Below are 12,741 nucleotides of genomic sequence, written 5' to 3' on the forward strand. Positions count from 1 at the left end.
ACTGATACAGACACACTGTCTCTTCTCTCTCTCTCTGTTTATGTTCACAGATCTCTCTCCTCTCCTCTTCCTTTCCAAAACCATCTCCTCCTTCACCACCTTTCATTATAATCTTTCCTCTCTTACCAAACCATAAAACAAGAAACAAACCTAAAAAACAAAAATTAATTCTCCTTTTTGTCAGACAATCTGAGTTTCTATCAAGTAAAACCCTGTCTCTCTGTATTGTCCTCCTCTTTGATTACTTGATCAAAAGAAACTCCTTTAAAGTATCACATTGTACCCTATCGCGTGTCTCACAAGAAAAGATCTAGGGTTCTTGCTTCCTCCTCTGTTTTTATTCTCTTTCTCACCGGAGTAAGGAGAGATGGAGCTCGGTGATTCTTCGGCGGTGATTCCAGACTCGTTCATGGGATACAGAGACGACATCACAATGCAAATATCAATGATCTTGGATCAGATTCGAGCTCCGTTGATCGTCCCAGTCCTCAGACTCGCAGTTTACATCTGTTTAACGATGTCGGTGATGCTATTTGTGGAAAGGGTTTACATGGGAATAGTAATCTCACTCGTGAAACTCTTTGGTCGGAAGCCAGAGAAACGTTTCAAATGGGAACCGATGAAAGACGACATCGAGCTCGGAAACTCTGTTTATCCTATGGTTCTTGTTCAAATCCCAATGTACAACGAACGAGAGGTACCAAATTAAATCAAAACTCTCGTCTCTTTTTCTTTTTTTTTTTCTTTTTTTACTTTGCTTTTGTTATGAATTAACACGAATTAAAATTGAAGAAAGCAAAAGAACAAAATGATCTAGGCAAATACCCATTTAAGTTTAGTATATTATTATTATGTGAATAAACAATTTTACAATTTCAATAACTACTTCCGGCCAACCAATGCTGGTATTTTACGGGTGTACAAAGATTTAAGACACTTCTAGAATTAACAGCTTTGTTTATTAATCTTGTTATGTTGTTAATGCAGGTTTATCAGCTATCTATTGGAGCTGCTTGTGGGCTCTCGTGGCCGTCTGATCGAATCGTCATTCAAGTTCTTGATGATTCCACTGACCCAACGATCAAAGTAAGCTCAAGAACTGGTCTTTTGATTCTTGAAAAAGATCCAATTTACGAGCTTCTTGTTTTTTTTGTTTGGGCAGGATCTAGTGGAGATGGAGTGTAGTAGGTGGGCGAGTAAAGGAGTGAACATAAAGTATGAGATCAGAGACAACAGAAACGGGTACAAAGCTGGAGCTTTGAAAGAAGGTATGAAGAAGAGTTACGTCAAAAGCTGTGACTACGTGGCGATTTTCGACGCTGATTTTCAGCCTGAACCGGATTATCTCTGGAAAACCGTACCGTTCCTCCTCCATAACCCTAAGCTTGCTCTCGTTCAAGCTCGCTGGAAATTCGGTAAATTTTTATTTTTGACTGTTTTACGTGGTTGACCCACTTTTATTGTTGTTGTCACGTGATTGGTAAGTGCTAATAATCAGTGACCAGTGCTTAGTTAGAAAGTTACACACGGTTTTGAGATTCGTTTTTTTTTTATCTCAATTACTACTCACTTTTTAGGCTAAGTAATGATAATTACAGAATCATTTGATTAGTGAACATTAACTAATTAGGAATTACATATACTTTGTGTGTTAATAATGTTCTTCTTTTTTTGTTTAAATTATGACTTTTTGAATGGAGGACTAATTGGAGAGGGTAGAGATGGCTCATATTAAATTAATACATATAACTAGATTTAATTGTAAGTGAAAAAAACTTAGAACCTATGTACTTATTATAAGACATCATAAACTAATAGCACATGAGTTGATCACTGTATTAAGAGAATCTTATTTTATACTAGTAAATTAAAAGCATGGGGTTTAATAATTTAATAAGAAAATTATGTTTACATAAAGAAAGTTTTTATTACATTAACAGAAGTGTCGGTGGGTGTTTTATACTTTTATTGATAGGTCCCAATATAACCTAACCTAGCGGATCTTGATGTCGACGTATCGATTTTGTTCGTGATCTTCGTGCGCTAGCTTTAAAATTTTAAATGTGGAGCCACTTTCTTTTGCAAATAGTTTTTATTAGTACTAACAAATTATTTTTGAATGATCTAGAGGCATATTCCATGTAATATAGGCAATATCCCTTCTAACAAATCCCATATTAAATAGAAGAAAACATTTCGGGAAATATAAGAAAACATCAAGGAATATAAAGTTTAATATTTTGTTGTCCTTTGTGTTAGGTATGTCTGCAGTAGGAGTTGGTAAATATTTGGTTTGTGTGTCTGGCTTTTTGTTGATTTTTGATGAAAAATATGCATTGTCCACACATTTTCAACAGAGTGATGTTTTTCCACATTAGTCAAAAGATTGTCCACCAGTGAATCTATAACTTCTGGCATTCAAAAGCTGCAGCGTATTTAGCTTTGAACGATCTAAGCCGTCATAAAAAAAACACCCGAATTTGAAGTAATTTCTTCGAATAAAAAATAAGTTTTGCATGCAAACATTCATCGACATATTAAAATTTAGAAAACCAAAATATAAATAATCAGATTAGTGTTTAGTGGCGTTGCTTCACTGGCATCGTGGTCGTGTCCCATAATGAGTGCAGAGAACATATAGGGAAGGGGCTTGTTTTGTCATTTAGTAAATATAGTATTAGGTAGATCAGTCATTTTTGTTAGTAGATACGCCACGTGTACTTGCCAGCGCCCTCTATCTTCCATGTGCAATATCTGGGTCCCACACTGGTCTCTTCTCTACTAGTCTCTGTCACTCTCATCACTCACTTTTCTTTTTCAAGTAAAATTTGTTTGTTTTTTTACTTCCAGTACTAATACAACCAATTATTGAAACTCGCTTTTATTTTATTAACGATGCTTTTAGTCTCACGAGCTATTTTATTTTAGACAATAAAAATAGTAATAATAAAAACAAATCATGTGAACTTGTGACAAAATCTAACGAGTTGTTGAAATCTAATTGGGGAAGAAAGAGTCTGAGCTGTCTTTAGTTTTTTTTTTGAGCTGTCTATAGTTTGATAATTGAAAATATTTATTTCAATGTCACCAACTGGTTTTTAATGTCTTCATCAATACCACATTAATTGATTGTTTGCTACGCAAATATTAATTGAAATCCATTATTCAATTTTTGTTCCTTCCAATTTTGCAGTAAATTCGGATGAATGTTTGATGACAAGAATGCAAGAAATGTCGTTGGATTATCATTTTACGGTCGAACAAGAAGTTGGTTCTTCTACATACGCATTCTTCGGTTTCAACGGTACTTACTTTGTTTCTTTTCATTATATATTGTTGTCTTATTCCAGTTTCATAACATTTGCTTACTATCATTTTAGGGACTGCGGGAATATGGAGAATATCGGCATTAAACGAGGCTGGTGGTTGGAAAGATAGAACGACCGTAGAAGATATGGATTTGGCCGTTCGAGCTAGTCTCAAGGGTTGGAAATTTTTGTACCTTGGTTCTTTGAAGGTATACTTTGCCTCTTCATGATTCAGTAATGTGTATTTATTAGTGGTTGATATGCAAATAGTTTTATTGATACATGTGGTTGTTAAATATAGGTTAAAAACGAGTTACCAAGTACATTCAAGGCGTATAGGTATCAACAGCACAGGTGGTCATGTGGTCCAGCAAATCTTTTCAGGAAAATGGCATTTGAAATCATGACCAACAAGGTTTTTACTTTAAACTCTTTTCTTCTCCCTCCACACTAAAATAGAAAAATGAACTGGTTAATCCAGTAAGTTAACCAATACTTACATTCAACATATCAAACCCAAAAACGTTTCTCTAGTTTTGTAGTCTTGGTTGGTCTCCACATTTATTTAAGTTCCCGTTTAAATAGATTTTTCTTTCTTTTTGGCAGAACGTGACATTATGGAAGAAAGTTCATGTGATATATAGCTTCTTTGTGGTGAGAAAGATCGTGGCACACATTGTTACATTCATCTTCTATTGTGTGGTCTTACCAGCTACGGTTCTTGTACCTGAAGTTATTGTACCTAAATGGGGAGCGGTTTACATTCCGTCCATCATTACTCTCCTCAACGCCGTCGGTACACCTAGGTAAATAAATATCCCAAAGAGTTTCTGACGGCTCAAGTGACGTCTCGTTTAGCCTCTCATTGTTTGTTACACGTATCTTATAGGTCACTCCATCTCATGGTATTTTGGATTCTGTTCGAGAATGTGATGTCTCTTCACAGAACAAAAGCTACTTTCATCGGTTTACTCGAAGGAGGAAGAGTTAACGAGTGGATTGTCACTGAGAAGCTCGGTGATCTCAAGGCTAAGTCAGCAACCAAGGCTCCAAAGAAGCTTCGTTTTAGATTTGGAGATAGGTAAGCTTCTCCACGTTTCCTATAGGTCACTGAATCTTATTTGCAGTTTTGTTTCATTCTAATACCTTTTCTTTGGCAGAATCCATGTCTTGGAACTTGGTGTAGGAATGTATCTGTTTTCTATCGGATGCTATGACGCGTTATTTGGGAAGAATCATTATTATCTATACCTTTTCGCGCAAGCAATCGCCTTCTTCATCGCTGGATGTGGGCAGATTGGGACAGTGGTGCCTAACTATTGAATGGAAAATGGATTTATCGAGCGACAAACGTACTGCTCGAGAATAAGATGATGATTTTATATTTTTTCTTGGCTACTCTTTAATTTCTTGCTGGTGTGAATAGAGAGAATTGATGATACGATTGTTACAGAAGATGGTGTGTGTAGTTGTGGAAGATATGGATACTTATAGTAAAGAAGAATATATATATATTTTCAAGGGGGGTTTTCATATTCCTCAAAGACAATAGATCATTTCTTGCAAGACAAAAGCTTTTGATTCCAATTTCTTTGTATTGTATTTACAAATATGGAGGAACACGATAATCACATTCTATGAAATAGCTTGCAACATGTAGGATTTGAAAGAATTGTCATCTTTTGCATCTTTTATTCAAACAAACATTGCCTTTGTGGTCGCTACTTCTTATAATGTTTGAAGGTTTTCTTTCGAATGAGAAAGAATGATAAATTATAATCTTTATTGCATATAGTGGTAACTGAACTTTTATATTATTTGGTTTGGTTTCTTCAGTTCAGTTGAAACATAGTTTCTAGATGACCAAATTTTTATGGGTTTGGATTCAAAAAGAATTATTAAACCACCATACACAGAATAAAACATATCAAAAATGATATTAGTGTAAGTTTTTTTACTCTAGATTGGACATCTAAGCCCAAATACAATGGTTTTGTAAATTCAACATCCTCAATTCTCATTTTAACCATCCACATCCTCTTTTTTTTCTTCGGACTGATTATTCAACAATCAATTCATTTTTAACCACTACAATAGTTTTGTTTAATAAACTTTAACTACATACCCCACAATGTTATTTTGTATACTTGTATATCTACATATTAACTCCTATGAAAAATATCTAAATATTAACCACAATAATTTTTTTTTTAAATCAATTAACAGAATTAACTTAAAAAAAATTTCTTGTTATATATTTTTGCATGTAATAAAAATTAAACTAGTTTACTAAAAAGTAGTAGAATTATGTATCAAAAATATTTTTAACCAAATTAAACAAAACAAGTTTCTAGTTGTAGAATATGAAAAAAAAATTATATAAAATTACATAAATTAAATCAATCTATTTATATAAAAAAACTATTCACAAACAATTAGGAGGATAAAAAATATGAAATATATCATCCTCTCTATTCTTTCTCATTGACTAATTGACATATGTCACTTGTGGGTCTTATTTTTTGTTTTTCAACATGTTGAAAAGTTTGTTGAATCCACGTAAGCATTTTATTTTTTTCAAAAGGTTTATTGTGAGAGTTTAACTGTTGAATTAAAAATTCAATAGCCCCATTGCACATGGTCTAACAAGGTTCAGAAAAGATAAAAAGTTTCTAGGTGACCCAATTTTCATGGGTTTGGACTCAAAAACCATTATTAAACCACCATACACAGAATAAAGCTGGATCTACAAAAAAAATGCAATCATATCAAAAATGATATTAGTGTAAGTTTTTTTAATCCAGATTGGACATGTAATAACAAGGTTTAGAAAAGGAAAAAAATTTCTAGATGACCAAATTTTTATGGGTTTGGACTCAAAAAGAGTTACTAAACCACCATATACAGAATAAAACTGGATCTACAAAAAAATGCAATCATATCAAAAATGATATTAATGTAAGTTTTTTAATCTAGATTGGACATGTAAAACCATGTACAATGGTTTTGTAAATTCAACACCCTCATTTTTCATTTTAACCATCCGCATCATCTTCTTTTTCTTCATACTTATTATTCAACACCTAATTCATTTTTAATCTCTACAATAGTTTTGTTTAATAAAATTCAACTACATACCCCACAATGTTATTTTGTATACTTGTATATCTACATACTAATTTTTTTTTTAAAAATATCTAAATATTAACCGCAATAATTTTTTAAAAAAAATCAATTAACAGAATCAACTTTAAAAAAAAATTCTTGTTTTATATTTTTGCATGTAATAAAAATTAAACTAGTTTACTAAAAAGTAGTAGAATTGTATATTAAAAATATTTTTAATCAAATTAAACAAAACAAGTTTCTAGTTGTAGAATATGAAAAATAATTTATTTATATAAAATAAAATAAATTAAATCAATCTATTTATATAAAAAAAACTATTCACAAACAATGACGAGGATAAAAAATATGAAATATATCATTCTCTCTATTCTTTCTCATTGACTAATTGACATATGTTACTTGTGGGTCTCATTTTATGTGTTTCAACTCAGTTGAATCCACGTAAGCATTTTAATTTTTCAACAGGTTCATTGTGAGAGTTCAACTGTTGAATTAAAAATTCAATAGCCCCATTGCACATAGTCCAACAAGGTTAAGAAAAGGTAGAAAGTTTCTTGATGACCAAATTTTTATGTGTTTGGACTCAAAAGAATTACTAAAGCACCATACAGAGAATAAAACTGGATCTACAAAAAAATGCAATCATATCAAAAATGATATTAGTGTAAGTTTTTTTAATCTAGATTGAACATGTAATAACAAAGTTCAGAAAAGGAAAAAAGTTTCTAAATGACCAAATTTTTATGGGTTTGGACTCAAAAAGAATTACTAAACCACCATACATTAAATAAAACTGGATCTACAAAAAAATGCAATCATATCAAAAATGATATTGGTAAGTTTTTTTAATCTAGATTGGACATGTAAGACCATGTACAATTGTTTTGTAAATTCAATACCCTCAATTCTCATTTTAACCATCCACATCATCTTCTTTTTCTTCCAACTCATTATTCAACACTCAATTCATTTTTAACCTCTACAATAGTTTTGTTTAATAAAAATCAACTACATACCCTACAATGTTATTTTGTATACTTGTATATCTACATACTAACTTTTATAATAAATATCTAAATATTAACGGTAATAATTTTTTAAAAAAAAAATCAATTAACAGAATTAACTTTTTTTTTAAATCTTGTTTTATATTTTTGCATGTAATAAAAATTAAACTAGTTTACTAAAAAGTAGTAGAATTATGTATTAAAAATATTTTTAACCAAATTAAACAAAACAAATTTCTAATTGTAGAATATGAAAAATATTTTTTATATAAAATAAAATATATTTATATAAAAAAACTAATCACAAACAATTCGGAGGATAAAAAATATGAAATATATCATTCTCTATTCTTTTTCATTGACTAATTGACATATGTCACTTGTGGATCTCATTTTTTGTGTTTCAATATGTTTGAAAAATTTCAACTAAGTTGAATCTACATAAACATTTAAATTTTTTCAACAGATTCATTGTGAGAGTTCAACTGTTGAATTAAAAAATCAATAGTCCTATTATCCATGGTCTAACAGAAAAGGAAAAAAACTAATCACAAACAATTAGGAGGATATAAAATATGAAATATATCATTCTCTATTCTTTTTCATTGACTAATTGACATATGTCACTTGTGGATCTCATTTTTTGTGTTTCAATATGTTTGAAAATTTTCAACTAAGTTGAATCCACATGGAAAAAATTGCAGGCTGTGGGGTTCGAACCCACGCGCACTTATGTGCAGAAGAACTTAAGTCTTCCCCCTTAACCACTCGGGCAAACCTGCTGGTTGCTATACGCTAACATTTATCATTCTCTTTTATGCCAATGGTACCCAACGGAGAGTACGGACCCCAAATGTTAACTACGTTTTATTATTTAACCCTTTCATGGCCCATTGGGTTTGCCTTACTATGTTTTATCGACGTTCCGTTATCTCAAGTTCTCCAATTGTTTGAATCCAAGACATTTTTGGTTTTTGCGACAAAAGCCAACGCAATATCATATCCACCATATTAGCACTAAACGTAAAGGGTCTAGCAAAGTTTCGTCTACCCGACGATTAGGAAAAAGATAACTAAACTGGTTCACTCGCAAACTCAAGTTTTGAAAACCGAATTACATCAAAAGTCTAAAAACGATTATGGATAGTCTCTTTTCTTCTTCATCAGATTTCAAGCAGCTGCACTGTGTTTGGCCTTGGTGTGAGACTGCAAGCCCATCTCCGAAGTAAATGTTCTGTTGCAGGAGCTGCACCCAAATGCATTTGCAGACTTTGGTGTCTGCTGCTGCTGCTTCGACGACTCTCCATTGCTTCCAGAGCTCTTTCCTCCTTTTGACGGATGCGGAGTCGCAACGTGGACGTGTGGCTTCTTCGATTCTGTTTTCACAACGTTTAAGATTATTATATCAAGACATCTTTATAACTCACAGTAAAGAAAGAACAAGGATCAGATAGAGTTACCTGATTTCTGAGGAGTTACGAACTTAGCCTTCTTGTTTGAAGCAGTCTTCGAGGTGGTGGCTTCCGCAGGCCTCTTCTTGGCTTCTTCAACCTTTTTATAAAACAAGCAAATTATAGTCAGAGAAGTGAAATTGCTCCTTGAAAAAGGCAAAAAGGTAAGAGAACAAATATATATAAGTTTAGCATCAACAATGACATATAGAATGGAATATAATGTACCTTCTTCTCTGGGGTCTCCTCGTCTGCTGAATCATCTTCCTCATCGTCAGATGAGTCTTCATCATCATCGTCCTCTTCAACTTCAGCAGTAACCTTCTTTTCTTCCTGAAACAAAGTAGATTTCGTAACAATTAAGGGTTCATATGACACAATACAGGCAGCATATTTATTCACCAAACAATAAAAGCAGACACGTTTCTCTAACTAGGATAATAAACACAAGAGCTAAGGGTTCATGTGTCATCATCAAGCGCAAGTTTAATTCTACAAAGTGATCACATTATTATATAAACAAAAGAGTACCTCCTCATCCTCAGAGTCGTCATCATCCTCATCATCATCACTATCATCCTCCTCACTATCTTCCTCGGCCTTGGCATCGTCATTAGGCAACTGAAAGTTCACCTGCTTCACACCTGATTTCGCAACAGCTGGCTCATCATCATCAGACTCAGTGAAACAGAACAAGAGAGTCAAGGATATCAAAGACAGCAAGTCCCAAAAGCATATTCATAAATAAATTATCAAAGGCTAAGCGATAAGGATATGAATCAGAATCATGAGCATCAACTCTGTAACCAGAGAAGTAAACGCTCCCATCCTTCCAACTATGAGACAGCTCAAAACTCCTCTCCACCACAATCTCCGTGCAGAGCTGAGGGACCTTATCGTGTGACAGCGTCCCAATCACAAGCTTCTGGTCTCCCACTTTCATGTATAGCCTGACCGGCTCGTTTCCACCGTTCTTCTTCTCGCCTAGAGCAGCCTAACAAACCGAACAAAGCTTCCATCAAAAACGGCGTCGTTTAAATCAAAAAAACAATTATCGCGAGGGGACGTACCAGTGAGATGTGCACAAGCATCTCCTCCCCAGGATCCACCCTAAGTGGTGAACCACTCTTAACCTCAACACCTGCGAACAAAACGCAACACAAACCAGACGGAGATTACTAAAACCTAGCTCAAGACGATTCCAGAGTACATCAAAATTGAAGAAGACGTAGTAAGTTAGGAGATCGTTTTACCCCAGAACTCCATTGACACGATCGGTAACGAGCTGACGGCGACGGATGCGACGGAAGAGAAGGTTCTAGAAGAAGACGAGAGCGATTAGAGCTTTCTAGGGCGTCGAGTAAGGGGTAACAACGGCGAAAACCCTCCATATAAGGGGTTTTTCGGTGATCCTCTGTTACGTGGGCCTTTTAATGGGCCTGGATCTTTAAGTCAGCCCAACGAAATTAACGTTTTAAGCCCAGATCTTTTACCATAAACGGTGTCAAGACGGATCGTAACGGGCTTGGGACGATTTATTTGACGCGACGGAAATTTCCGTTTTGGTCAACATGTGGGATCCACTCTCGTTCTTTTAAGTAAGTCCCACGGACAAATAGGACAGTATTACGTTAATGCCCTCGACTTGTTTAATTTATTGTTTGTGTAAAAGCTGTCTAATTCCCCTACCATCATCTATCATTAGAAAACTAAACAAAATCTATGAAGAATATGTGATAACATTAAGTACAGTCTACGAATAATTAAATGGGTCATTTGCACGAGTGGGGATTGAGCAATGGACAACCAAATCCTGCTTATGCCAACTAGTTAATGATTAAGTTAATCAAACTACATATAGACTGTTACATCTATCCGAGGCCTCTTGTGTATAGTTTTACTTATAAGATGTAGGTAATTCTTTCTTGACATGAGTCAAATGAGTATATTCTTACAAAAGTGTTCAAAAAAACATATTCCAAACTCCAAAGGTACAATTTTATATTATTTTCTATACGCAAACTCAAAAATAAAATATAAGATTTTGAAGACTTCTAGTTCTAAATATATAGTGTCCCATAATTTTCCTCCATATATTGGACTACTACTTTATACCAAGCAGACGTAATATAATAAAATTATGAAGATGGCAAAGCGTTATAAATAAAAGAAGCAATGAAAATATCTACAAGGCGATGGCTAAGAAATTACTTAATGACAAAAATGCGAGTGCATGAACCTGGCAATATTCGATGAACCTTAGAGCATCCACATTAGTGAACCCCCCTTTGGGGTTCATAGGATTTTTTTAATATTTTTTAGGTAGGGTCATGAATAGTGCTGAACCTCTTAATATTGTGCTTCTGCATTAGTGAACCTGAGAAGGGGTTCACAGGAATTAAATAATATTTTTTTTAATTTTTTTTTGTTTTGAAATTATTTTGAAAACATGTATAAAATATTATGCAGTAAATTATTTAAATATAATTTATTCATGACATTGATAATTGATAATTGATGAACATACAAAGATTATTGATCGTTTCCAAATGTTTGCCATACATTTTCAACTAAATCAGCTTTCAAACGTTCATGTTTTCCTGAATCTCGAACTTCATTGCGCATGCCTAGCATGTTAGTGGAATGCAAACTTTCTCGCCTTGTGACCTTCGAACCTCTGCTCGACTCTCCTGACTCGAACTGAGAAGTATCAGTTAGACTGTATTTGCCTCGTTCGTTCTCCACAATCATATTGTGCAATATGATACAACATCTCATAATCTTCCCTAACTTTTCCTTGTCCCATAGTCGGCCTGGGTTTTTGACTATTGCAAACCTCGCTTGCAATACCCCAAAAGCTCGTTCGACATCTTTTCTGGTGGATTCTTGATGTTTAGCAAACAGCTCTGCTTTATCACCTTGAGGAAGTGAGATAGATTGGATAAATGTCGACCAATTTGGATAAATTCTGTCAGTAAGGTAGTACGCCATACGGTAAGTGTGGTTGTTGACCTTGAATTTAACTTTAGGTGCTCGACCTTTTATGATGTCATCAAAAACAGGAGACCGATCAAGAACATTGATATCGTTAAGGGTACCTGGTAATCCGAAAAATGCGTGCCATATCCAAAGATCTTCTGATGCCACAGCCTCTAAGACAATTGTCGGCTTTCCTGAACCTCGTGTGTACTGCCCTCTCCAAGCCGTTGGGCAGTTTTTCCACTCCCAATGCATACAATCAATGCTGCCAATCATCCCGGGAAACCCGCGTGCCTCTCCAATATCGAGTAATCGTTGAAGATCTTCTGCCGTAGGTATTCTTAGATACTCATCACCAAAAAAGTGTATTATCCCATTAGTAAAATGTTCCAAACATAAAAGAGCAGTACTTTCACCGAGTCGGAGATATTCGTCATACGTATCTCCCGATTGACCATATGCGAGCATACGTATAGCTGCCGTACATTTTTGAAGTGGTGAGAGCCCTTTCCTTCCGTGAGCATTTACTCGTTGCTGAAAGTACGGAACACCTGTAGTTAGCCGCTCGACAATGCGAAGGAACAATGGTTTGTTCATTCTAAAACGCCGCCTAAACATGTCCGTTGTGTAAGTAGGATTTTCGTCAAAATAGTCGTTCCATAGTTGAATGTGGCCTTGTTCCCGATCTCTTTCGATATAATTCCGTTTCTTTGGGTTGGTGGCTTGTTCATCAAGTAGGGAGTTGAGGATATTATCAAATTCTTCGTCAAAATATTCTTCAAAAGCTTCATCTACTCCATCGGATGATGAGGACGACATTATTTGGCTACATTTGATTTTAAGATAAAAAAGAATAGTTAGATAAGA

At 34.3% G+C, this 12,741-nt stretch overlaps 3 protein-coding genes and 1 non-coding gene across 5 annotated transcripts; 1 reads left to right on the forward strand and 3 right to left on the reverse strand.

Annotated features, from left to right (window-relative positions):
• On the forward strand, positions 1–4,631 carry LOC103847361 (glucomannan 4-beta-mannosyltransferase 9). The gene is made up of 9 exons (XM_009124426.2): positions 1–697; positions 988–1,086; positions 1,163–1,415; positions 3,194–3,304; positions 3,381–3,517; positions 3,610–3,723; positions 3,915–4,114; positions 4,198–4,389; positions 4,469–4,631. The coding sequence occupies exons 1-9, from the start codon at positions 368–370 to the stop codon at positions 4,629–4,631; spliced, it is 1,599 nt and encodes a 532-aa protein (XP_009122674.1). The 5' UTR covers positions 1–367.
• A 3,512-nt stretch (positions 4,632–8,143) lies between these two features.
• On the reverse strand, positions 8,144–8,226 carry TRNAL-UAA. Its single transcript has one exon. It is a non-coding gene; the product is annotated as a tRNA-Leu (tRNA).
• A 189-nt stretch (positions 8,227–8,415) lies between these two features.
• Positions 8,416–10,260, reverse strand: LOC103847362 (histone deacetylase HDT3). 2 transcript variants are annotated; one of them, XM_009124427.3, is made up of 7 exons: positions 10,149–10,260; positions 9,966–10,036; positions 9,672–9,889; positions 9,427–9,577; positions 9,124–9,228; positions 8,905–8,995; positions 8,416–8,820 (listed from the first exon to the last, which is right to left on the reverse strand). In XM_009124427.3, the coding sequence occupies exons 1-7, from the start codon at positions 10,159–10,161 to the stop codon at positions 8,615–8,617; spliced, it is 855 nt and encodes a 284-aa protein (XP_009122675.1). In that variant the 5' UTR covers positions 10,162–10,260; the 3' UTR covers positions 8,416–8,614. The 2 variants fall into 2 exon arrangements, with proteins under 2 accessions (XP_009122675.1, XP_033138490.1); XM_033282599.1 differs by having other exon boundaries at positions 8,447–8,820; positions 9,427–9,558; positions 9,617–9,889.
• Positions 10,261–11,427: 1,167 nt separating this feature from the next.
• On the reverse strand, positions 11,428–12,693 carry LOC103847589. The gene is made up of 2 exons (XM_033282949.1): positions 12,075–12,693; positions 11,428–11,933 (listed from the first exon to the last, which is right to left on the reverse strand). The coding sequence occupies exons 1-2, from the start codon at positions 12,691–12,693 to the stop codon at positions 11,428–11,430; spliced, it is 1,125 nt and encodes a 374-aa protein (XP_033138840.1).
• Positions 12,694–12,741: the final 48 nt, after the last annotated feature.

Source organism: Brassica rapa, chromosome A10 (genome assembly GCF_000309985.2).
Source record: "Brassica rapa cultivar Chiifu-401-42 chromosome A10, CAAS_Brap_v3.01, whole genome shotgun sequence".
NCBI classification, from domain to species: domain Eukaryota; kingdom Viridiplantae; phylum Streptophyta; class Magnoliopsida; order Brassicales; family Brassicaceae; genus Brassica; species Brassica rapa.

Excerpts from the sequence above, each read along its gene's own strand:
- LOC103847361 (XM_009124426.2), top strand. The coding sequence starts at position 368 with ATGGAGCTCGGTGATTCTTCGGCGGTGATTCCAGACTCGTTCATGGGA. Across the intron at positions 3,305-3,380 it reads CGCATTCTTCGGTTTCAACG|GGACTGCGGGAATATGGAGA; the intron begins GTACTTACTTTG and ends CTATCATTTTAG. Across the intron at positions 4,390-4,468 it reads CGTTTTAGATTTGGAGATAG|AATCCATGTCTTGGAACTTG; the intron begins GTAAGCTTCTCC and ends TTTCTTTGGCAG.
- LOC103847362 (XM_033282599.1), bottom strand. Across the intron at positions 8,996-9,123 it reads AGGAGACCCCAGAGAAGAAG|GTTGAAGAAGCCAAGAAGAG; the intron begins GTACATTATATT and ends TTTTATAAAAAG. Across the intron at positions 8,821-8,904 it reads CGTAACTCCTCAGAAATCAG|AATCGAAGAAGCCACACGTC; the intron begins GTAACTCTATCT and ends TTGTGAAAACAG.
- LOC103847589 (XM_033282949.1), bottom strand. The coding sequence starts at position 12,693 with ATGTCGTCCTCATCATCCGATGGAGTAGATGAAGCTTTTGAAGAATAT. Across the intron at positions 11,934-12,074 it reads GAGAGGGCAGTACACACGAG|GTCGAGCACCTAAAGTTAAA; the intron begins GTTCAGGAAAGC and ends ACATCATAAAAG.